General features: G+C 42.2%; 1 protein-coding gene across 4 annotated transcripts in view; it reads left to right on the forward strand.

The window, feature by feature from the left end:
- The window catches only part of LOC308284350 (meiosis inhibitor protein 1-like), a 69,046-nt gene that overhangs the window by 11,209 nt on the left and 30,662 nt on the right, over positions 1-27,175 (forward strand). For all 4 annotated transcript variants that reach the window (XM_080724936.1, XM_080724937.1, XM_080724938.1 and 1 more), the window contains exons 4-11: positions 8,134-8,184; positions 9,559-9,632; positions 10,693-10,798; positions 17,161-17,370; positions 21,133-21,332; positions 23,791-23,905; positions 24,659-24,775; positions 27,013-27,112. In XM_080724936.1, the coding sequence (XP_080581062.1) occupies positions 8,134-8,184; positions 9,559-9,632; positions 10,693-10,798; positions 17,161-17,370; positions 21,133-21,332; positions 23,791-23,905; positions 24,659-24,775; positions 27,013-27,112 (973 nt within the window). The remainder of the gene's footprint in view (positions 1-8,133; positions 8,185-9,558; positions 9,633-10,692; positions 10,799-17,160; positions 17,371-21,132; positions 21,333-23,790; positions 23,906-24,658; positions 24,776-27,012; positions 27,113-27,175) is intronic.

A 27,175-nucleotide genomic window follows, 5' to 3' on the forward strand; every position in this document is an offset into this window, starting at 1 on the left:
CATCGTGACCTCATCACACGTCGACCGCACGTGTGACGTGCGGTCGACCGCACGTGTGACCGACGGACGGCCGGTGGAGGTTTTCATTGCGACCGTCAGGGAGCAGTTTACTATGAAAACCTCCACCGGCCGTCCGTCCGTCGGTCGGTCGGTCACACGTCACACGTCACACCTTTGCCCTGCTCATATCTCCGCATCAGTATATAGGGCTTGTTTGTTTATTGTATGACATCACGCCACATCATCAGCTGTGGACTCTGTGATGTCATCGTATCGCATCAGTATATAGGGCTTGTTTGTTTATTGTATGACATCACGCCACATCATCAGCTGTGGACTCTGTGATGTCATCGTATCTCCATATATGGCCATCTCCGTATATGGAGATATAAGTCGTCCATGCCCAAGTATGGGCTGGTGAGGTCAGACTTTGTGTGATGCGTAGGTTATCTCCATATATGGAGATTCAACATTCCAGGCAATGCTCTCTTCCCTGGTGAGAATTGCCCCTTTATATAGGGCTTGTTTGTGTATTGTATGACATCACGCCACATCATCAGCTGTGGACTCTGTGATGTCATCGTATCTCCATATATGGCCATCTCCGTATATGGAGATATAAGTCGTCCATGCCCAAGTATGGGCTGGTGAGGTCAGACTTTGTGTGATGCGTAGGTTATCTCCATATATGGAGATTCAACATTCCAGGTGTAACTATGGCTACCCGTATGACGTTGGTAAAACAAACTTTTGGCCTATTTGTGGAGATTAGCGACCAACGGTCGCTTATCTCCCGATTAGGGAGTCTTACTGGTACTAAACTGCGACCTTACGGTCGCAAAAACAAGGAGGGGATAGATATTGCAGTTAGTTTGCTGCATTAGTATATAGGCTGGCTATGCCAGGCTATAACTAGACATGGTTGCGCAACCTCCCTCAAACGGAGGCACAACAAATGGATATTGAGGGGTGAACGGCATTACTGCTCATTGCATTGTCAATCGCCAACACTGTCTCACCCCCAAAAGTAATATTGTGTGTGTATATATCACCTACATGTTTTCATGTCTGGGAGGGTCTGATGAGAAAGTTTGTATACACCAACACGGAGCTAGAAAGGAACGCCCATAAACGTCACATCCGCTTTTAGCGTGGGGGAAAACAATACACTTTTCTACATGTAGTTAATACAGCGTACACAGTACACTATCGTTTTAATCACGTTCAGAGCGATTTTTTTGGACAATAAAACACTCGACAGCCAAGAAAAATCCATCAGAAGGACTTCTGGAACGCAATCGCTCACTTGCCGTCGGAAAGTTCACTTATTATTAAGATAACAAGCCTATTATGAATGACTGGCTAACGCACGGCTGTGCTGCACGGAGCTACGTACCTCGCCACCTCGTCTAAACTACTACTGCCTCTTCAAAACCTCTGGAATAAAACGGGACCCAATTTTACTCTTTACGTTGACCACATATTCAGTCTACTGCACCAAATCTATTTTTGCCAATCTATGCAGTGCCAAAAATCAACAAGCTCGCAATTGGGTTATGTTCTCCCCGGCATATAGGATATAAAAGTTGGAGTTCAAGTGGTTTGTAATCAGAGTCAGATTAATATATTCCCCGCAAATTACACATTAAGCACTGACTGAGATGGAGATCTGTCGTTTCTGTAGGCTATCTCCAAGTTACACAAGCATGAGATGAGATCGGAGATCTGTTTTTCTCTCCATCTACTCTACTCCCTGTGTTACAAAAACATGTTTTCACATGCAGTGTTCAATCCTGGTAGAGACACTATATATTAAAATGAGATATGATCAATTAAACGTGCCACAATATAAAACCAACAGCCAGGCCCATTAGTCATCAATAGATTTGAAACGTGGATAGCACAGGCAATATGTAGGCTAAATCCATTCCCATTGCCTAATACACTTACAATGGCATCCTCCTCCTGTCCTTCCCGTGTTCCATGAACATCATTGCTGAATTAATGGCCTTTGTTTTTTGATATTGTGATAAGTGTAATTGATCATGTTCATGAAAATGTGAAAGTGTGTCTCTTACCAGATTAAATTAGTCAGATAACCATGGCATATAGGGCTTGTTTGTTTATTGTATGACATCACGCCACATCATCAGCTGTGGACTCTGTGATGTCATCGTATCGCATCAGTATATAGGGCTTGTTTGTTTATTGTATGACATCACGCCACATCATCAGCTGTGGACTCTGTGATGTCATCGTATCTCCATATATGGCCATCTCCGTATATGGAGATATAAGTCGTCCATGCCCAAGTATGGGCTGGTGAGGTCAGACTTTGTGTGATGCGTAGGTTATCTCCATATATGGAGATTCAACATTCCAGGCAATGCTCTCTTCCCTGGTGAGAATTGCCCCTTTATATAGGGCTTGTTTGTGTATTGTATGACATCACGCCACATCATCAGCTGTGGACTCTGTGATGTCATCGTATCTCCATATATGGCCATCTCCGTATATGGAGATATAAGTCGTCCATGCCCAAGTATGGGCTGGTGAGGTCAGACTTTGTGTGATGCGTAGGTTATCTCCATATATGGAGATTCAACATTCCAGGTGTAACTATGGCTACCCGTATGACGTTGGTAAAACAAACTTTTGGCCTATTTGTGGAGATTAGCGACCAACGGTCGCTTATCTCCCGATTAGGGAGTCTTACTGGTACTAAACTGCGACCTTACGGTCGCAAAAACAAGGAGGGGATAGATATTGCAGTTAGTTTGCTGCATTAGTATATAGGCTGGCTATGCCAGGCTATAACTAGACATGGTTGCGCAACCTCCCTCAAACGGAGGCACAACAAATGGATATTGAGGGGTGAACGGCATTACTGCTCATTGCATTGTCAATCGCCAACACTGTCTCACCCCCAAAAGTAATATTGTGTGTGTATATATCACCTACATGTTTTCATGTCTGGGAGGGTCTGATGAGAAAGTTTGTATACACCAACACGGAGCTAGAAAGGAACGGCCATAAACGTCACATCCGCTTTTAGCGTGGGGGAAAACAATACACTTTTCTACATGTAGTTAATACAGCGTACACAGTACACTATCGTTTTAATCACGTTCAGAGCGATTTTTTTGGACAATAAAACACTCGACAGCCAAGAAAAATCCATCAGAAGGACTTCTGGAACGCAATCGCTCACTTGCCGTCGGAAAGTTCACTTATTATTAAGATAACAAGCCTATTATGAATGACTGGCTAACGCACGGCTGTGCTGCACGGAGCTACGTACCTCGCCACCTCGTCTAAACTACTACTGCCTCTTCAAAACCTCTGGAATAAAACGGGACCCAATTTTACTCTTTACGTTGACCACATATTCAGTCTACTGCACCAAATCTATTTTTGCCAATCTATGCAGTGCCAAAAATCAACAAGCTCGCAATTGGGTTATGTTCTCCCCGGCATATAGGATATAAAAGTTGGAGTTCAAGTGGTTTGTAATCAGAGTCAGATTAATATATTCCCCGCAAATTACACATTAAGCACTGACTGAGATGGAGATCTGTCGTTTCTGTAGGCTATCTCCAAGTTACACAAGCATGAGATGAGATCGGAGATCTGTTTTTCTCTCCATCTACTCTACTCCCTGTGTTACAAAAACATGTTTTCACATGCAGTGTTCAATCCTGGTAGAGACACTATATATTAAAATGAGATATGATCAATTAAACGTGCCACAATATAAAACCAACAGCCAGGCCCATTAGTCATCAATAGATTTGAAACGTGGATAGCACAGGCAATATGTAGGCTAAATCCATTCCCATTGCCTAATACACTTACAATGGCATCCTCCTCCTGTCCTTCCCGTGTTCCATGAACATCATTGCTGAATTAATGGCCTTTGTTTTTTGATATTGTGATAAGTGTAATTGATCATGTTCATGAAAATGTGAAAGTGTGTCTCTTACCAGATTAAATTAGTCAGATAACCATGGCATTGATCCGACCAGTTCTATAAGGACAACAATCAATCCCGATGCTACTGCAGATAGTTTTTTTGTCCATTTGCAGTAAGGAATCAATGTAATTAAGTGGTTTATAACCAGACTCAGATTATCCCCCGTGCATGCGTCAAAGTTGCACAATAAGCACCCGTGGGTCCCCCTCTTCCCTACAAAACCTGTTTACATTATGTCTTTAATCACCTGGTAGAGACACAATTACAATATATGATCAATTAAACTTACTATAATATCAAAAAACAACAGTCGTTAAGTCGTCAGTGATGTTTATAGAACACGTCGTAGTGAGTTCAAGTAGGATAGAGACCTGATCTTTGAATATATGGCAGGATCGACGCCAGTTTAAAAGTATTTTCTGCAGGTTTGAAACTAGGATAGAATTGTGTTGTGTTGTGTCGTGTCAGTGTGTAAATCCTTGCATGATAACAAGCTGTTAATGGCTGTAGACAACTGGAATTAATTTAATGTGCTCTATAACCATCATTGATTAATTCATGCTTTTCGTTTTTTGATATGATAAGTTTAATTTATCATATAGAAAATGTAACTGTCTAATACCAGACGGATAGTCTAGATAACCCATGGTCTTTGATGATGCGACCAGTCCTTAATAATATCAGACAATATTTAATCCCAATGCTGTTTAATTTTAAATGCATCATTTTTTGTCCATTGGCAACCAAGGAATCAATGTAAGACATTGCAATTAATTAAAACATCGCTATACTATTAAAAAATCGGATTTGAAAACACGGAAATACCCATTCTACTAATGGGGGTTGGTGCTCTGTTTCCCCCACGCTTGACTCCGCCCCCAGCTATGACGCGCTGATGACAGAACGCCGTGTTGGTGTATGGGACGCAAAGAAACCAAGGGTCAGTGATGGGCAAGCTACTTGGAAAATATAGTGAGCTACACTACTAGTTACTCTTGGTTAAATATAGCTCAACTACACTACAAGCTATCCCCAGAGAAATGTAGCAAGTTACACTACAAGCTACAGGACAAAAATAGCTAGCTACATCAACACTACTTTTTCTTTCTTCTTTTTTCCACCAAACACATGGGCATGCAGGCATAAAATGCTGGCAAAAAAATGTTTATTATAAAACAGACTGAAACTGGAAACCTTCTGTCTGGCTTTAAATTAAATGTAGGTCTATACCCCTCACTATTGGGGACACTATTGTAATAACGGTTCTATTAATTTATTTATTCATCCCGACCGTGATGGCCCAGCTACTTGGATATTGTAGTAAGCTACATTACTAGTTACTCTTGATTAAATATAGCTCAACTACACTACAAGCTAACCCCAGAGAAATGTAGCTAGTTTCCGTTACGCTACTTAGAAATGTAGTTAAGCTATGTAGCTAAGCTACTTGTAACTAGCTACTGCCCATCACTGCCAAGGGTTAAACTTAAAACACTGCAACAAAACAAAGACAGAGGTGGTCTGGCATTACCTAATCTAACCTATTATTACTATGCAGCACAGATTAAATCTATATTGATTTGGACGAATAATAAAATGAACCCTAAATGGAAGCTCATGGAGACTAAATCGGTTGGATCACTTAGTACTTTGATATTTACAGCTTTTAATAAAGCACAGATTAAAACACTCAAACACTCTATACGCAATACATTTAAAATTTGGAAAACAATATGTAAAATAAGTAAAGTCAAAGAACAAGAAATTACTTGTTTGAGAGAAATGTCACGTGACTCAGATTTCACTCCAAATACTATGGATCAAGTCTTTAAGATATGGGAAGGGAAAGGTCTCACAAGATTCTATCAAATGTACAAGGAAGAAGAGGTGGTCTCTTTTGAATATTTAGTAGATCAATATGGAATTTCTAGACATCACTTTCATCGATATTTGCAAGTGAGGAGCTACCTAAAAGATCGCCTTAAAATCAGAACTCTTGGAAACCTTCACCCTCTCCTAAGATATATAATAAAATCACATCAAAGAAATGACTATAGAAATACAATTGGACAACTTTATCAAATATTTCAGGAAATCAAATCTGAAGATTTAGTCTTACATTAAGGATTAGTGGGATAAAGAACTGAGAATTACTATAAATGGAAATGAGTGGAATCAGAGTTTCAAAGACATTTTTAATTTCTTAAGATCACCCTTCTGGCAGGAATATGCCTGGAAAATCAATATAAGGTACTTCCAAACACCTCTGTCAATATCTAAGTATCATTCAAACTCTAGCTGCTGGAGAGAATGTGGGGAGAGCAATGCGGATCATACCCATATATTTCTCACATGCCCCAAAATACAAACTTTCTGGTCAAGAGTCACACAAATAATAGAACAAATATTTGGGAGAGTTTTAAATTTACAAAATCATAATATACTCCTGGGAACACGTCCCAAAAGCCTGCAGAGCAGAGATCTATATCTCTTTTGGATTATGAGAATTACAGCACTCAAACAAATATCAAGGGGCTGGAAAAGTTTGGAACCCCCCAGGGTGGATAAATGGTTGGAAAAACTGGAGGACATGTACTCTATGGAGAAGGTGACATATAAAATTAATGGTAAGGAAAATGTATTTGAAAAAAGGTGGGCCTCTTATCTATTAAATAAGGATAACATGCCCACTTAACTCTACCTTTTGTTTTGTCCATTTTATTTGTATTTTTGTTCAAACCAAAAGTATTTCAGACACAATCATCAAACAAAAAAGCCTCTTTATCTTATTTTTCTTATTTTAATTGTTGTTCTCTGTATAGTAGTTTATTTTGTTGTTGTGTAGGTGATGGGTTTTTGCACTAAAAAAAAAGAAAAAAAGAAAAAAAGTCAAGATGTCCATACAGGGCCATGACATGTAACAGAACAATATGAATATGGCCATGACATGTAACAGAAAAATATAAATAATGACAGTGAATTTGTTGGAAGATATGTTACATGTTGAATGACTTTAATAAAGTATAAAAAAAAAATAATAATAATAATATTGTGACTTGAAGGGGCAAATAAGTCACATGTTGACTTTTCTGAGAATTTGACAATTCTCAGTGTTTTTGACTGTTCGAGAAAGACTCAAGCGGACTTGAGCCATGGGAGGCCCCGCCGAGCGAGCTTCGGAAAACATGTTGCCGTGCCGAATGTTGCGACGTCCACTTGAGTTGACTTAGCGCCGTCCGAGTTCCGAATAAGGGGAATCATAAATTCCCCTTATTTTCCGCCCCATTAAGTTACATGTAAATGTTTGGTCAATAAGTCACAATATGACACGGTTGCACTCGCAGCATGTCTGATTGAAATGAGTGCCTACCTTTTAATCATTCTTGCTTGCTTGCTCACTTGCTAGCTCATGAGGTGTAAGGGATTATTTTTATCTTTTGATGAGTCTATGACAAAATAGAATGAAAAAAGCCACTCTTATCTACTATAATCCACATACCCATTCTTTATTTGGTTGGCAGGAGTGAGGAAAGGACATCACCTAACCCGTGGGTTGATAACTGATTACCTCAATGGTTAATACGGGAGTGGTGGGCACTGGGCAAAACAAAAGTGCCACCACTTGCTGAACTGGCACTGTGAGTGACCTCACAGTAAAAGGAACATTTCAAACATAGAAACCACGGCTGCTACATTGATCTAAAGCAATATTTTCCTTTGTGACTAAATACGGCTATGACTAATGTGATGAATGAATTATCAACCTGGTAGCGTTTCGACCTTCTTCAGGGTAGGTATATATCCTACCCCGAAGAATACAGTTGTCTGCCGAAACGTTGGTTTCCTCACTCTGCGTCCTTAAATAAAATATTGGCACTTTGACTACCAGATGCGGCCACTTCCTTGTCTTTTAAAGACTACCATTGAGATTATTCTGCAGTTGCACAGTGCCCTCAGTGACCAAATGTTGTTACATGCATCTCTTTACAAAGCTTTTATTCTTCCTTTTGAAACTTCCTTTTTAAGTTTTCTGTGTACATTTTTAATCTGACTCTCTGTTATAATATCATTCCTCACTGTGACCTCTGCTCATGTATGTTTTGGGTTTTAGGAATATGCCATATAAATCCAGCCTCTTTTTACTGTTCCCCTTCCCCCAGGGATGCTTCATACTGTAGAAGACCGAACTACTCTTGAGCAGGTCGTCCAAGGTGAGGACACATCTCTATGTGGGTGGTAGTATAGACATAGGCAAAAACACGTGCATGCACATGCACATATACAGGTATACACCCTCAACAGAGTCTTTGCATTAGTGTATTGTTATGATGAATGTATTCACGTGTGCACACGCACATGCACACGCAAAACATGCACGGTAACCGCTCTACTCGCCGCAAAACCTTCACGCCTAGATCTTTTTCCGCCGACCTCACACTGACCGCTTGGTGGAACGGTTCTAGTATTCTTGTATTGTTTTACTGAGGATAAGGTTAGATATAACTTTGGGGTTAATCATAGCTTTACTGAGGTTAAGATTAGGTATAGGGTTAGGTTTTGGCACCGTTGTACTGAGGTTAAGGTTAGGAAAAAGGTTAGGTTTAACCGTTTAGGAATACTGTAGTTTACCAAGGTTACGTTTAGGAATACCAGGTAGAGACCGTTCTGGCGGATAGACGCCCAAGGCGAGTGTGTTTTCAGGCGAGTCTTCTGGTATTCACATGCACGCGCACACACTACTCAAAGTAAATAAATTAATAGTGTTACAGCTGTTAGAACTCTCTTTTCAAAAAGTATTTCTGGAAGCTTTTGACCTTTAACTGAACTTGTCCCTTGTCCTTTTTTAAATGTTGGCCTCTCATTGAACAAGGAGGAGTATTTGGGGGGAGCTCTCAGTCACATGTCTCAGACTGCAGCTAGGTCTTTTAAAATGTAACATGTTTTGTTAAGAGCGGCAGCAGAATGATTTTGTGGTAGCTGGGTTTAAACTCCCAAGGGACCAGTGCAGTTTAATATTTAGAGCGGTGCTTGAGGTTTGATGCTCGTAGAGAATGCCTAAAGAACACAGTTCTGTCGGTGAGGCTCTATAAATAATGCAGCCTGAAAATCGGTGTGTGTGTGTGTGTGTGTGTGTGTGTGTGTGTGTGTGTGTGTGTGTGTGTGTGTGTGTGTGTGTGTGTGTGTGTGTGTGTGTCTTTGTGTATGTGTAAGTATGGATGCAAGTATAATGTGTGTGCATGTACTGTGCGTGTGCGTGTGCATGCGCGTGTGTGTGTGTGTGTGTGTGAGAGAGGAAAAATAACCATGTATGATTAAATTACTTTATTGGAGTATTTCACGTACTGTAGGCTGCATGTTAATCAATAAATAGATTGAACCCGGTTTTCATGTGTTTTGTCTCAGAAGTTATCTACAATAGATCACAGTATTTCATTTTTCTTTTTGATTGAACTTTGTGTCTTTGTGCTGTGTGTGTGTGTGTGTGTGTGTGTGTGTGTGTGTGTGTGTGTGTGTGTGTGTGTGTGTGTGTGTGTGTGTGTGTGTGTGTGTGTGTGTGTGTGTGTGTGTGTGTGTGTCTCTCACAGTGATGGTTCAGCTTCTCCTAGAGCTCCAGAGTGAGCAGTACGTACGCTATGTTTTGGAAGAGATACGCACACAGGTGAGACAGCCCACACAAATCAACCCCCCCCCCCCACTCACACACACACACACACACATACCATACGAGCTAAATTCTCACAAGATCACACATGCATGCAGAGGAACACACACACACACACACTGAACAGGACAGTACCAAACAGGACAGCCGTGGTTGTTTGGTAAACAGCCTGTGTGCTAGTGTTCATAGCTTGCCTATTGTGTCACCTTGGGAGTGTAGGTGTGGCAGGGCTGGATGGAGTGAGTTCTAATGAAATGGCCTCATTCAACAGCAGCAGCAGCAGCAGAGAGGACAGGTGTAGTGTAGTACCAGCAGACTGTGTTATGGTGATGTGATGTCAGAGCACAAGTGCCATGTTTAAAGCTCCTTTATATTTTGTCACGTGAACCTTATGCCCAGCAGAAAAGTGCTGACCAGAAAATACACCATAACATGATGCTGCGCAAAAAAAATGTATTAAATCAAACAAACATAATACTGTGCCAGTTTTAAGAAGAAGAGAATGCCATATATGACAGACAGGCTGGTGGCAGGTGGTTGGTAAGGCTGTGTATAGAAGTGATGGCAACCAGTGATTACACTAGATCAAGATGTGGGCAGGTTTAATTTAGATTGCCAAAATGGAGCTTGATTAGGACACATTTAAAAGGAAAAGAAAAAAGGTGAACACAGAATGTTTATTTGTCCCTGCCATTGTTTTCCATGCCATACGTTTGTTTTCCATACAATTACATATCCAATTACATGCAGATTATATCCTCTGGTATGGTCATGTGTACAGGGAAAACAAGCTTGCTTTAGCCCTCTTGAGTGTAAAATAAAGAAGGCTTGCAGGTTTGTGGGTTCTATTTAGTCTAATTGTTGAGTGATGAAAACGTATTCAGAATTGAAAATATGTGAAGAAAAATGTCACATGAGAAGATATGCATTTTTTTATTAGCCAGCTATTGCAGATCATTACATTATCACTTTCACAAAAGCTTTGATACAATGTTGTGCTACTGCAATGCTCTTCTTACTCATCTGTCTCTTCTCTGTTCTACCGTCACTTGTCAAGTTGTCTGACCAGCACAGTATGAGGGGTTTCCTGCCCACCGTTAATTTCCTGGGTAAATTGGTGGAAGCCGTCCCCAACCTTCCCCAGAGCCTGGTGTCCCATCACGGTGAGATACTCAACATGTTAGATACTCAACACGCTAGCTACAGTACACACCACATTCTCATCACAGTCAGATGTTCAACATACCAGATACTCAACACAGTGAGATACTCAACATGTTAGATACTCAACACGCTAGCTACAGTACACACCACATTAGTTTCTCATCACAGTCAGATGTTCAACATACCAGACATGCTCAAAACACTACCTACTCAACACCTTAAATACTCAATACAATGAGATATTCAACATGCAACAGTATATACTCAATACACTACCTACTCAAAACCTTAAATACTCAACATAGTCCGTTGCCCCTGAGGTGGGGTCTGAAATTTGGTATATAGTTTTTTTTTATTGGCCTAAAATATTGTCTATATACATACAGTCATGAATCCACCTGCTGACCACCTGTCAGCATCGAGCAATTTATTTTATAGGGGGTAAAGGTTTGGGGCCCATTCACTTTACTATACACTATACTATAAAAGAAAGAAATACCCCCAAGAATCTGCTTTAAGTAGCATGTGAGGGGTCAAACTAGGGGTTTCTAATTATTCTGAATCCATTGCAAGCATTTGTTTGGCATGAAAAACATTCCTTGGCCTAAAATCAGCCACACAAAACTATGGTTTAGTGATGAGTCATCACTTTTAACAATTAGCCCGTTTTTAGCCCAAGGAATGTTTTTCATGCTTGCAATGGATTCAGAATAATTAAAACCCACTAGTTTGACCCCTCACATGTTACTTAAAGTTACTTTAAAGTATAGTGTATAGTGAGTGAATGGGCCCAAACTTTTACCCCCTATAAATAAAATTGCTCAATGCTGACAGGTGGTCAGCAGGTGGTTTCATGAATGTATATATATATATATAGACAAAATTTTAGGCCAATAAACAAGAAAGGAAAATGCTATGAGACACAGGACAGACACTTTGCTTTTAATGCATTTTATATTTTATTTTTCAAGTCAAGTCCTGCCTCTCTGCTGTCATACCTCTCTTTGTCTGTCTTTTACCATTAGATCTGAAGTTAATAAAAGATTGACGAGAGTGATTCATCCCACCAGTGGCAGAGGTCCAGGAATAGTATTGGCAGTAGTAATAGTTTCATCTCTTATTGGAGAGAAAGAATATTTAATGTCCCTTCTCCCCTGAGCCAGTTGGCTCAGAGTAGAGGGAGATTATAAACTCAATCACTGAAGCTCCTTTGACTAATCTTTTGTTGTTTCCACCCTTCCTGAAATGTTACGTGTGATTTGATTTCACTTGGAAAATCATATTCCACAATTCCATACCATATCATTCTGGGATATATTGAAGGAACCCCCCCCCCCCCCTCTTTTTTTAACTCAGGGCTGTGACCATTTCCTTTACTGTAAATAGTGGTGAAAGAAAGTTACCATTGTATTAGTTCCTAACCTCGCTCCTGCATTGCTTTTATTCTGAAATCTAATTTTTGGCCCAAAAAAACAGAACATTGATAGATGTGTGTGTGTGTGTGTGTGTGTGTGTGTGTGTGTGTGTGTGTGTGTGTGTGTGTGTGTGTGTGTGTGTGTGTGTGTGTGTGTGTGTGTGTGTGTGTGTTTGTGTATGAAATTGTGTGTCCTATAGCAGGAAGATGATGTACTTCTTAACGCCCCCTACCCCACCCTCCCTCACAAAACACACACTGATTAAATCTCTCCTGCAGCAACCTGTACGCCACCTGCCCTTCCACTGAACTGTTCCTCCCATTTATCTAACAGTGACTAGTAATCAATCTGGAAAAAAGTGTGTCATGTGGCAGTGTTTATCTGTATAGATGAAAGCGTGTGTGTGTGTGGGTGTGTGTGTGTGTGTGTGTGTGTGTGTGTGTGTGTGTGTGTGTGTGTGTATGTGTGTGTGTGTGTGTGTGTGTGTGTGTGTGTGTGTGTGTGTGTGTGTGTGTGTGTGTGTTTGTTTGTGTGTGTGTGGGTTTTATTGTTAGGTATTCTCATGAGGTGTTAGGCGTCACAGCCCCTCTGCAGTGTGGTTTGCTGATGCTAGATGCGGGCAGCCAGTATTGACTGTGTGCACCTGTCTGAGGCCTGTCAGTCAGCGTCTCAGCGAGGCTCTGTGGGGCTGTTTGGACTAATGACAACACACCCACAGCGACAACAAGAGCTCATATCTCTCTTTGTTTCACTGTCTGTACTGCATGACGGAGCGCACATGAATGTGGGTGTCTGTCTGTATTTCTACCTGTCTATCCATGTATCTGTCATTATCATCATTATCAACTCCTATGCCTCTCACTACATTTCTTCTTCTGTGCTTCTCGCTCCTTCCTCTGTCACAACCGTTTTTCCTGTCTGTCTGTCTCTTTCTGTCAATCCCCCCCTAACCCTTCGGCTACGTGGGTCGATGTCATCGTCCTACAGGCCCTGACTGAGGAGTCCGTCGACAGCGGGGTAGATTTAGGGAGAGAAGAGAGGGAGGAAGGGAGAGTTAACTTTAATGAGGGAGGCAGTTGGAGAGACAGCGATGAGGGATGAGTAGGAAAGAGGGAGTGATAATGAGTCAGGGAGAGAGAAAGACAGGCAACTGGACAGCGAGAAACAGGGAACATAGGAGGGGTAGTGGACATAGGAGAGAAGAAAAATGACGAGCAACAGAGAGAGAGAGAGAGAGAGAGTTTGTAAAGCGAGGAGATGGTAGAGCTGGCGGAGGTGAAGATACAGAATCACAAACAGATAGTTTCAGACTTCTCAGACCTCTCTATCTGTGTGTGCACGGCACGACACGATTATTTGTCTTCTTCCCACCCTTTTACCTCTGCCTCTCCCTCCCCCCTCTTTCTCTCACTCTCTCTCCTTACACCTGTCTAGTTCTCAGCTCTTTATTCTCCTACTAGTGCGGGGCCTTAAGGGGAGAAAATGCTCATTTCGTGCAAATCAGTCTAAAAGCGCCACATTTTGCATAGATGTAGCCCAGGGCTTGCTCTAATGATTTAGCTAGGGCGCTCCATTGACTTTCTATACAGGAGGAAAATGCTTTAAGTAGGATGTGAGGGGTCTAACTAGGGGTTTGTTATGATGCTGAATCCATATTGCAAGCATTTGTTTTGCACAAAAAACATTCCGTGGGCTATAAATGGCCCCAGAAAATGCCCACAAAACTGTGAAAAGTGATGACTCATCACTTTTCATCACTAAACCATCGTTTTCTACATCTGTGCAAAATTTGGCGATTTTAGACTGATTTGCACAAAATGAGCATTGTCTCCCCATAAGGCCCGCACTATACCCTTCGCATCATCCTGACTTTCTCACCTCTCCTCTCCTCATCTCCTCTCCACTGTATCCCTCCATCTCTCTCTCTGTCTTTGTTATCATTCTCTCATCATTGTTCTCATTTCTTTCTGCTTCTACCTGACCTGTCTTTTTCACTAACTCTCTTATCTCTCATCTTTTTCCTTTTCTGTACCTTTGTCCATAACACCCCCCCCCCCCCCCCCCCCGCCTTCCTCTCTCTCCCTCTTTACACCCTCCCCCTTTCTCTCTCTCAGTCAATGTGCCTCTCACATATTTTGGTTTTAATCAAACATGTCCTGGAGGCGTTGGGTTTTGATCCACTTCACCGAACAGCTGGGCCTGAGCTCCTCTCCCTTGTTCTTTTTCAGTCTGTATTCCACACTCTCTCTCTCCCCTCCTTTGTCAGTTTTTCTCCCCTATCTTGGCCTCCTCTCTTCCCCTGTCTCTCCTGCAATCATTGCTCTCTCTCATGTTTCTCAGGTCATTTATTTTTCTGTCGTCTTCCATCTTCTCTCTTCTTCTCTGTCCTCGCTCTTTCTCTGATCCTTTCTTTCCGTGTCCCTCTTGATCTCTCTTATTCACTCTGCCCCTCCCTCCCTCACTCATTCAATTCAAGCTCCGCCCACCTGAGAGCATACCTGAGAGTGCTCTGAGTGCACCTTTCTGAGAAGCGAATCCTCTCTGCTTATCTATGTTACAATATTGTCTCTTCATCACTTCTCAGGGCTTCCTCAGCTCTCTCTCTCTCTCTCTCTCTCTCTCTCTCTCTCTCTCTCTCTCTCTCTTGTGCAGACTGCCAGTGGTCTAACTTAGAACCCTAAAAGCAAACAAAGCACTCATGGAAGTGTCCTTCAGGCACAGGCAACAAACAAACAAACCAGTTTTGGCTGGAGCCTTGCTCAGTGAAACACATGAAGTGTTCTGACTAGACTATTTGGCTTGGATACAGACCTATGAACATCAACACAAAAATACAGTACATTACCAAAATGGGGTTCAATGGGGCTGGCCACAGGCAGGGGTCATCGCCATGTTGGCTTGTGGTGGACATTTTTGCACAGACAAAATGAGCGGACAGTGATATTACCAGAAACACGAGAGAGAAGAGATAGCCGTGAATGACAATAACAGGTCTGTAGGAGAGTATACAAATGGAACCAAATGGACCCGTAACCAATATTGTACACACTCAAAGAACCGGTTCCAGAACCAGTGCCTGTTCAACTTTCTTGGAACCTTGGTTCGTTCTTGCGAACCGGCTTGCGTTTCCACCAGATTGAACCATGATTGAACCAGAGGAACCAAGGATTTTGTGGTTCCCGTTCGGAACCAACTTTTACGGTTCGGAACCAACTCCTGTTCTCGGTGGAAAAGCTCACCTCTGGTTCATCCCATAGGCGGGAGAAAGAACCAGAACCGGTTCTTTGCCGCTGGAAAAGGCCCTTCAGTGTTATTGGGGTCCTTGCAAATAAAACATTTGAGAACCACTAGTACTAGTTGGACTCCTAATATGCCATAGTGTCATAGTAAATACGTGTCATAAATATTCTGAGTAAAACTTGGAGACTGACATTCACTAATTGGGTAATAAGAAAATTATAATGGTAAAAAAAGAAAATCATGAATTTGCCACGGACAAAACCAAGTCTTGCCACGGACACGTTTGTCCGTGTACGGACATGTTGATGACCCCTGGCCACAGGCTGTACAAGACATGGTTACAGTGGCTACCAACATTTCAACAAGCAGGGCTAGGAGCGGGGAGGGGAGTTTGAGTAAAATAGCTTTATAAATAAACAACAGTGTATGCTGATCCCTTCTCACTGATAGACCGGTCAGTGCAGTTTGTTGATATAGTATTGGAATTCCGTTCCATAACTGTCACCAGTGATGAATATTAATGCAAAATGCTGAACTGCATCCAAAAGTTTGAGTATTGAAATGATTAAAAATAAATAACATCCCCATGAAAACTGCTTTTTTGTAAAGAAAGGGAAGCAAGATTTCTGTTGCAGTTATGATAAAGGTGATGGCAGATTCAATAATAGTAGGCCTACTCATCACATCATCTGATATACGCAGCGAATATCATAAGAGGTCGGGAGCCCGATAAAAAAATGAAACGGTGCTTGCCCATCGCCATAGTATAGTCTATCAATTTCGAACAACATTTTTCATACGGAGAACTAATCTGGTTGGTGTGCAAATAAGGAGACGGTCATAGAGTATATAACCTTAAAAAGGCGACCCATCGGTGCAGTGTGGTTGCTCTAACAGCGGCATATTTGAGCCAACTCTAGCAGTCACACCAGTGTGGCTGAAACCTTCTCTGCCTCTTCCTCTTGTACTCCCTGTCACTCTGATTTCCCTCTTCTTTCCTTTTTTTCCACTTTTAACGATTATGATAATTATGCAAAATAATTTCGATCAGACGATTATGTAATAATTGTGACATGCCTCGTGGCTGCAGACTAAGGTTGGAACTGAGCTCGCTTGTGGGAGTGACAGCAGTGATCTGCCAGTATGTGAAGATCCATCTGCTACGGCAGCCTTTCAACTGTGAAAGCTTATGAAGCTGTAGCAGTAATTAATGAGACCGAAATAATTGAAAAAAAAAAAAAAAACACCAGCATCACAGGAAAATAATGTGAAATGATTTGTTATAATGCTGAGATTTAGTTTTTAAGGCACTATTTTAACTGTCACAAGTGGAACGTGTGGTCAGCTTGCCCGGAGTGTAGATAGTGCATCCGGGCCCATGGTCCATTTATAATGTTCACCTTCACATTAAAACTCTCATAGATGTGCATAGATGTTTTTTCTCCTTTCCTGCCAGCACCTTTTTCCATAAGTCTGACTCTGACCTTCCCATCTCCCATCTATCGCTATCTTCTAGTGCCCTTATTGGAGTGATTTTACTCTGCTGTACCCAGACAAGGGACTATGTGTGTGTGTGTGTGTGTGTGTGTGTGTGTGTGTGTGTGTGTGTGTGTGTGTGTGTGTGTGTGTGTGTGTGTGTGTGTGTGTCTCTAAGGCACGCACACACGTTTTGAGAGTTCTCATCTCTGTACTCATCCATCTTGCAGTGCCCTTGTTGGAGCATCTGTGTTCGGCTCTGCTGTACCCAGACGAGGGGCTGAAGGCGTCTGTGCTGTACGTGTGGCAGGCAGTTTGCGGTGCCGCCGGGGGCTCACTGGTCCAGGCCCTGCCCACAGCTCTCAGGGACAGAGTGTGTGTCCTGCTTCTTCAGACGCTGGCTAACGCCTGCTCCGATCTGCTCATTGTTAACTGCCTGGGTGAGAAAGTGTCCGATATACTGTTATTATCAGTGTTATACTATGATACTCATTGTTATCTAGTGGTGGCCTACACACACTGTATGTCAACATACAACAGAATAGACTTAAGAAAAGCTATTTTATTTGTGACAGAGCAGGTGTCTCCTTTTGAATCTTTCTTTTAATACTCTCAACCAGGAAGGACACAAAGAGTGGAAACCGTTATAGGGGAAGACCTGATAGCTCAGTGGTTAGGGCTCATGCCAAATGGACGCAATGCTCTGATCAGTGAGTCCCGGTTTGTTTCCTGGCCGACTGTACCATTTGCCATTTTCCACCCCCCTACACTCTCTCCTTATTTCCTGTCTCTCTCCACTGTCGCTGTCAATGAAGGCTAAATACAATACAAAACATGAACATGAAAGATAAATGATATAGTGGTCCATTTACCAGCTAAGCAGTGCAGTCCATTGCCAACGGCAAACAAACTGGCTTCACTGTCTATGATCACCTGTGATATCAGTGATTCAGTGTTCACTGGATAACACAATTGACATGTTTGTCCTCATCAATGTCCAATTCCTCCAAAATCTACTAGGGTTGCCACTGTACATACAGTAGGTGCATATGATAGCACCTAAATAGCACAAGCGATGAATGTGTAGTGGTTAATTGTACATGATGAACTTCTCTAGTAGTTGTCAGTTTTTACGCGCATCAGTTACTTACCAACTACTAACTAAAATGCACCAGATGATTAGTTGACATTTGTAGAAGTTGTTATCAGTTTAATAAGCCCACTTTAGGCCAACCCTCTTGTTAGGAGTGAATATTTAAATAGAAATGGTGATGAAAATGAAATGTGTTATGTATCTATTATCTTTTTTAAATGTCAAGTTGTTATAAAACAAACATGTTTACCTCAACCTCAACCACTTTGGAGGGAACTACAATGTTTTGTAGGCCAAGAGTAATGAGAGAGTGGGTGGCAAGGTTGGTTCATGTTGGCTTTCGTTTATTCGAATCGACAATATACCTTTATTTCCTGTCAGCTGCTGCTAACAGGACATGAGGAGGTCCCATGTAGAATATTTATGTATGAGGTTTATATTAACAATGGAAGTGTTGTCTTTTAATCATTAAGGATCCTAAGACATTTAAGCTTTCACATGTACCGGTAGTGTAGTAGTGTAATGGATTGAGACAGGAAAAAGAGAGGAGACAAATTAACCTGATTATCTGCATACAACGCAGGTACTCAGGAAATTCAGCATTACAGTTAGTTATTACAGACTGTATACTCACAAATGATGTAGATGCTCACCATTATCATCAACAAGTCATAGGCGGCAGAGACTTGAGTGGGAAGTTAAGGGCAATGGGACTCAGTTAAAATAATGTTGTTGTCTTTTGAGACAAACAATAGGAAAGCTGAAAAAGAGACAGCACTGAGAGGGAGAAGGTTCTGGTGTCTGTGCAGGATAGGACAGACAGTCACCCCAAACCATTACACCCTCCCAGCCTAGGGTACATTGGTGGTATGTTTCTTTGTGCATTGTAATCCACTACCATCACATCTGAAATGGAATCAGAATGCACTTGAATCCTAGCTAGATGGAGATCAATGGACCGTGAAAAGATGAAATAGAGTTTCTGAATAGCAGAAATGTGTTAAGAATCATAAACACTATATTGGAGGTCTCGACTGACAGGCCAGGGGGGCGGGGGTAGGGGGTATTAAAAATGAAACAGTTGTAATATATTAGAAATATGGGTGGTATGGGGGTGGGGGGCTTTCAGGTTGAACAGGACCAAACGCCCGACGGGTGCTTTTTTTTTTTTTTTATATATATCTTTATTCATGTCACATATGTTTCAACATTGTACATCAAACAAGTCAATATTGCAAAGACATTCTTTTTCTTTTTTTTTTCCCCTTTTCCCCAACCCTCCCCCCATGTTGCTATCATTAATCACTCCTTGAAACAATAATAAAGACAGTAACAATAAAATAAATACAAAACAATAAATCAGCGTACACAATATGCACGATAGTAAAGAAAAATAGTTACACAAACAAAGTTAAGTACAATAAATTAAAATAAAAAAATAAAATAATATATATATATATATTGACGGGTGCTTTTTTAACTCATCTAGTGCCGTTTGCGTGATGTCACGCAATAAGTACTAGAGTACTTACAGTGCCGAATGCGTGATGTCGCGCAAAAAGTAATAAATTACTGTAACGTTGAGTACATTACCGAGTAGAATGGCCGGATGTCCGGAGACGAAAATCCGCGCTGATTTGTCATCATCACGGCTCCACGAGCACACAATAGTCATCCCATAACATTGAGGTGGACGGCCGATCTCATCTTTAATGTCCATTATCTCAAAACAACACTTTAGAAGCGAAGATGGAGGCAGATGCTCGCTTATATAACACATGTATAAACGCTCCATTGCAATCCAGCATGGCACCACGTAAACAATGATCGGTTCCGGCGCACGACCCGATGACGTCAGACCGGAAGTGATCACGCTGTGGCACTTCTGGCTTTCAAAATAAGAGAGTGCAAGCGGATGGAGCCTGCGTGAGGCACTCTGGACATCATTGCGACCGAAAATCGCGGGCACAAAATGAGTTAATAGTTTTTACTCAATTCGTTTTTTGTTTTGTTCTTTGTATGAAACTGGGAAAGATAGAGTGTTCTTCCATACGTATCATGGCCTCCCGGTGAAAAAATAAGCAGCTTAATGACTACACGTGGTTATTGCCACCCTCCACAAGACCAACAGTAGCGTTCAGCAGTGACAGGGACTACTGCACCTGCGGTTAAACTTTTGATACAATGATAAGATAAAAATATAGCTGCAAGCAGCGATAAAGTGGCCGAGCCAGAAAAAGTAGGAAAAAAAGAAAAAGCAGCGGAAAAAAGCAGTAAAAGCAAGAAAAGTGGGAAAATAAATCAAAGAAAAACTAGAAGCAGTGTTATTCCGAGAACAGGTCTCCGGCAGGTCAGGTTCTTTGGCCTCCTGGTGGCTCCATAATAGGCCAAAGTGAAAAGGGTGCCACGCGTTCTTTGGCCTTTCATTGCAATCGGGCGCTGCATGCAGGATTTGAGGCACTACATGGCTTGGCCACTAATACATTAAGTAATAAAATAGACAAATAAATTAAGTAATAAAATAGACATTATTAATCCCTGAGGAGAAGTTAGTCAACAAAACAGCAGCAACCATTCCAAAGAGAAAGCAAGGACTAAGGAGTAATATAGATAACAATAAAAAATAAACTAAAATATACAATGAATTATACAATCTTTACAGACGCTACAATGGTGGTGCTAATCATGATAGCAACGGTGACACATGTACAGTAAGGATGGTGCACTATGGGCCTATACTAGTGACCACGGACTACAGAGAATCAGAGTTCGATTGTGGAGAGGGAGCCTGAGAAATGACTACATCCAATGAAGTAGCTGATTGAGGGTGCAGTATAGAGGCGAGCAGAGAGAACAGGGGAGGGTGGAATGTATTATGTGCTTCATTTCACATAAGGAGAGAACAAAATGTATATTGTGCGCAGGAAATAGAGTTTTGTTTGCTTCATGTAGTAAATTTGAAGCCTTTTCTCAATATCCACTCTTGGGCTCTGTTATAAATGCAGTCATTATTTGAAGGCTAACACTTTGGAACATCATTCCTGTTTATTTCTTTTTCATACTTTATTGGAGGTCAGGATATATGTCTTTGCATTACTTCATCTACCAGGTCTACTGAAGCAGCTCCTCCGTCTAGCGGAAGTGGTGTCGGTTCTGATGAACACCACCAGTGATCAGATAAGCACAGATACCAACCACAACCTCCAGAGCAACGACCGTGACGACGACAACATCAACAACCGGATCCTCAGTCCAAACCAAGGGCAACAGTGTCTGGAGCACTGCCCGCTGCCACATATTCTGAAAAAGGTCTCTGCAAACATCCTGCTCACTCTTCCCAGGGCCGCGTCCGCGCTGCTGACGACAACTATAATAAAAGGGTCTAATCCGGGATTAGCTCCTGTTTGAACGTGGGATTCAGGCAGATTAACGAAAAGGGAAAATATTTGGGCTTCCTCGTCTGGGAAAGTGATGCCTCCCATTACGGGCAGTTACATTTTCATATCAATGACTCAATTCCACTCGACTCACTGCTATTTGGGTTGTTTGAGGTGAGGTTTTTGAGCGGTGGTCACACCGTCTCCATAGCGTGGCCGTGTGTGTAGGTATGTATGTTTGTTTGTTTGTATGTCTGTATGTAGCCTCAAGTGGTGTAGTACCTTTTATGACCACACATGTTAAGGGAGGGGCGCTGTTTTCAGGCCAGGCCAGGCACACACACACGCACACACACACACACACACACACACACACACGGGTGTGATTTTTAATAACTGTATGCGAACAGTTCACCGATTTGGCAGTGTACTGTGTTTCCTTAGAATTGAAACCTAGTTAATACTTCACCCCAAAGCACATATCGTCTATATTATTATTGTACGTTTTTGCAGTATGTTGCCACCCGCCACCTCTGTGTGGCTTTGCTGGGGTTCCTCCGACATTAGGGACACAGTCAAGTAGCTGTTCAAACATATTTATTGCAGAGAGATCAAGATTTGGTACTGCACAAGCCAGAGCAGATGGACATGCCGTCATATCAGTCTCTTGAACATATGTGGGGGTGAGATGACAGATGTATCCTGCATGCTCCAGTCCAGTTAGATTCCACTCAAAATATATCTCAAATCCATTGCCTGTTGACTTAGGGTAAAACACAATATAGTTAATTGTATGAGAATTAGTTTCGGGTTCCAACTATTAACTTATTTGTAGCATAGACAAGTAAACATATTGCAGAAACTGAACCTATCAAATCAAACAATAGTTATTTGAGATCAGACATGCTGAGTCAGCAGGGCTAACTTTCCAACTGGTATCACTGGTGCAGTTCTGTTGCTTTAACTGAGACTGCAAATTACATCTGAGACCTTGCAAAGTAGAGTCGCCTCGACTTGCATGCCAGCTTGTAGATATTTGGCACACAACTCCGTACTACCGAGTGTGTGTTGTTGTTGTGTGTGTGTGTGTGATTGCACGCAGTATCCTTGCACATAGCCTGAACAAAATTTTGCGTACGCGTGCATGAGGCAATTCAGCTGAATTCAAAAACTTATTAGACAATCGATATGCTTGTCTTGTCTTGGAACAGTTGACTCTAAAACAACCAGTGATTTGATTTCATTTAAATGACACTAGGCTGGTGTCCAACTACTTGGAAACGATGCAAGTAGCGAATGCATGCCCCACTCGGTTATGTAATACCTGTTGTAAATGTTGTCAGAGTACCCGTTGTACCCATCTGTCTGTCTGTGTCCCTTTTATGCCAATATATGTAGATCTCTGTATGTGTCTGTCTGTGTAGTTATCATGTACTCACCTTGAATACAAGGGGAACCACTCATTTTCAACTTTGATTGTTAATATATGTTAATAAACTAGAAATACTGTTCCTACGGAACAGTGTGGGCTTGCTGCTCCCTCATTGGCAAAAGGAGAATAACTTTAGTATATGTGTAATAATAATATTATAATAATATTTATATCTTGTCGCACTTGTTGGTGGTGATGTCACCAAGAGCGCTGCTCCTCATTGGCTAAAGGCCCTGTCTTTGTACTGTCGGTAATTGTTTTGAGGAGAATAAACTTGGTCTATAAAGTTGGTATAATACTGGTCTCGCCTTTCAGCGAGCCCACAATGAGTGGTATTTCCCTTTAAAAGGTAATTTTTCGTTTTTCATTTCATTTTTAATTGGGACAAATTTACAAGAGCCTTTGAACTACTGTACTGTCATCAGTACTAGCTGTGTCGCAGCAGTGATGATGCTTCATGTAGCCACATCAAGTGTCTGAACACAGGATTACAAAAATACTGTTGGATCCTTTACTTTACTTTATTTATTTATTTGGACGGGACAGTGTATATTAATGGACACTACATAAAGCAATGTAAATATACCGGACTTAGCAAGAATGCTAAATTCAATCCGTAGTCCCCACATGAAACACAAAACAAAACATATACCAACAACAACAAACTTACATCAAGAGAAGACACCTAAAACACATACATACAAGTACTATACTATTCCAACAGTAAGAACCCTACATTCGCAAAAAGGACGATTAAAAACTATACTATACAAACATGTGCTATACTATTAAGACTATTTAGACTATACATGGTCACACGTTTGATTGTCAAGTAGCCATTTTTTTAGGTTAAACTTGAAGGATGGAAATGACAAACAGTCTCTTATTAATAGAGGTAGGTCATTCCAAATTGAACAGCCCTGGACTGGAATAAAGCGTCTTGACATGTGTGTTCCAGCTGCTGGTGAGTGGTGATGAGACATTGCAGGTGGCCAGTGTTCAGTGCATGACCTGGATCCTGGTTCATTCCCCATCTCAGTACTGTAGCGCATTCATACTGGCTAACATACCTGGTGAGTGACACACACGCACACACGCACGAACGCACAGCCACAAACATACAATAAAACATCTGGACAGTATAGGCATCTGTATTATGCACTGCATTCACACTGTGAATTTACATCTGTCTACACTCTACCCTACTCTATCTCCTATTGCATTTGGTCAGATTTTCTCTCTGAATCCAGTGTGTCTGACAATAGAACCTAGATACGTAAATGGCCTTCTTCCTCTAGACATGTAATACTCCAGAGTGCCTCTCTCTCTCCCTCCCTCATGGAGCGCAGGAAGGATGACGTAGCTAGTTCAAGGGACAGATCTCAGAGGTTGGCGGCGCGCCCCAGGTGGGCGGAGTCCTATATTCCGCCCCCCCCTACTCAGAATATATCAGGGTTCTAACCTGTCCCAGGGTTCAGTTGCCAGACTCTGCGCCCCACCTCCATCCCCAACTTCCACCTCAGGATTAGGCTTTCCCTTGCGTGGGGTCTCGGATCATGTGACCGCGGAGAGCTTCAGTCACGATAATAGCTTAATCATTTATCCGAAAGTCGAATCCATGGCCATCTTAACGTTCTGCATGTAGTCTAGTTTATGCTATATCCATTGCTGCTGTTTAGGCTATAGGGTGCTCATTTTATGCCTCATCTATATTGCTTATATTTATGCCTTATCTATATTGCTTATATCTCTGCTGCTGTTACATTGCATGCTTCCATTCTGTTAATAAAGTCTATTCAACCTTAATGATTTGTCCCTTGAAATAGGGTTTCTGTTTGAGCGTGTGTCCAGTACCAGTGAGATTCAACTGTGGTCCGTCTACAACTGTCTGCTGCTGCTGGTAGAGGAACCCCTCTTCTTCTCCCAGTGTCACTCCGTCTACGGTCAGACTATGATTATATTTCTTCAATTGTGTGTGCGTACGCATGTGCAAATACAAGACAAAATATGTTGAGACAAAATAAAAGAAAGAGGCCTTTTGTGTGCGTGTGTGTGTGTGTGTGTGTGTGTGTGTGTGTGTGTGTGTGTGTGTGTGTGTGTGTGCGTGCGTGCGTGCGTGCGTGCGTGCGTGCGTGCGTGCGTGCGTGCGTGCGTGCGCATGTGAGAAAGATGCTTAGAGATAGAGAGTGTCATTCAGGCTATGATGACACAACACAGACTGAATGAAAATTAGTTTGAAGCCATCCCTTTTCTGTGTGAGAGGGAGGTAGACAGGGGGTTAGAGGTGGGTACAGTGCCAGTGTGAGACAGAATAGAAAACAGAAGTGACCTGCACTCTTTCCCCCTTTCTCTCTCGCCCTCTCTTCCCACATTCTCTCTCTTGCTCGCCCTCTCTCTGTATGGTGTGTGCGTGCATGTGAGCGTGTGTGACACTGACAGAACAGGTCAACTTTCAATTTCTCTGTATGTAATGTGTGTCTGAAAAGGGAGTGTGTGTGTGTGTGTGTGTGTGTGTGTGTGTGTGTGTGTGGGGGTGTGTGTGTGTGTGTGTGTGTGTGTTGACGTGTGTGTGTTTATGCGTGTGTGCACACGTACGTGTGCTTATTTGAGAAAGACAGCACAGAATGCACAGCCTAGTAATAAATCATATTTGCTGTCATGACAGTTTGAGACTCCTACGAAAAGGGCTCCATATTTGACAAGAACCCAAAGTGAAGTATTCTTGAAGTACACGGTCAGCAAAAATACAGAATTGGGGCATTTCTGCCAGCAGCCCCCCTTTAAATCTTCAATACGACACACTCAGAACCATTGTGCCAATAGTTGTCACTCAACACTTAAGGGTCCATTTTAGGCTCTCAGAGTAAAATTAAGACTCTGGATTTTACTGTGCATACTGTAGATGTGGAAAAATACATACTGTACCGACCTAAAGGTATGTACAAAAGTAGAATGGGTATTTTAATTGTGTGTTTGTGCGTGTGTGCGTGCGTGCGTGTGTGCGTGCGTGCGTGTGTCCGTGTCCAAAGATGAATCATTGTGCCTGGCACCCTTGATGAGTTCACACTTTTTTAATTAGCTGCTTTGAACACCGTTCCCTTTCTCAGTACTGTTGGTGCACCCCTAGAGGAATTGCTTGGAAAGCCCTGGCTTGCTCTGGTTTAATTTAGTGTTACGGTGCATCGCAATATACGTCAGTATCCCTTGTGCTATTAGGGGCTTGCCCCGGTTAAATACCACAAGGGATATAAACATCAGAATCCTGTGTATCAGTAAATTAGATAGATGAAAGCTGAGCTATAATGACTTTCACACTATGTGAGACATACTGTATAAATGCACTTATTTGTGTCTATGTGTTATTTGAGTATATGTGTGTGTGTGTACTGTATGTGTGTATTAAAGATTTGTGTGTATGCCTGTGTATGTGTTTGTGCGTGTGTTCTGTTTAAGAGGGAGCACACGCTGCAGCCATCAGTCAAGTCTCTCTCTGAACAGTGTCACTGAACTAGATTAGGTGTTTACAAGAGGTCTAACTAAGCATCAGTGTGTTGGTGGGTCTCCCCTGAGGTTTGTTTGCCTCATTTACACTGGTGTCTGCGTGTGCGTGTGTGTCTGTGTGTGTGTGTGTGTGTGTGTGTGTGTGTGTGTGTGTGTGTGTGTGTGTGTGTGTGTGTGCGTGCGTGCGTGCGTGCGTGCGTGCGTGGCTGCGTGCGTGCGTGCGTGCGTGCGTGCGTGCGTGCGTGCGTGCGTGCGTGCGTGCGTGCGTGCGTGTGTGTGCCTGTGTGTCTCTCTCTCCATAGATATTTAGACAGGCATGCATACAGTACTTTAGTTCATGTGCTTATGCAAGCGTGTTTGAATAGGGGTGCATTTTTGTGTGCATAGATGCGGGCATAAGCTTATAACCAGTGACTAAGCATAACTGCCTCTGTGATAGAGCATCTATTTATGTGTGTCCATATGTGTTTACTGTGCGTACGTGTGTGTGTGTGTGTGTGTGTGTGTGTGTGTGTGTGTGTGTGTGTGTGTGTGTGTGTGTGTCTGTGTGTGTGTGTGTGTGTGTGTGTGTGTGTGTGTGTGTGTGTGTGTGTGTGTGTGTGTGTGTGTGTGTGTGCGTGCGTGCGACGTGCGTGCGTGCGTGCGTGCGTGCGTGTGTGTGTGTGCGTGTGTACATCAGGTATTGAGTCTCTGGTGCGCAGTCTCAAGGTGACTCTGAGGCTGACCAACCTGGAGGTCCAGAAGGAAGGCCTACTGCTCCTCACTGAAATCCTGGAGAGGTACCGCAGACTGCTCTTTCTCGTCTCTGTGCACCAGCAGTACATAGTAGTGGAAATGTAATG

This window comes from Nannobrachium achirus, assembly GCF_963921795.1.
Source record: "Nannobrachium achirus genome assembly, chromosome: 4".
Lineage (NCBI taxonomy): Eukaryota > Metazoa > Chordata > Actinopteri > Myctophiformes > Myctophidae > Nannobrachium > Nannobrachium achirus.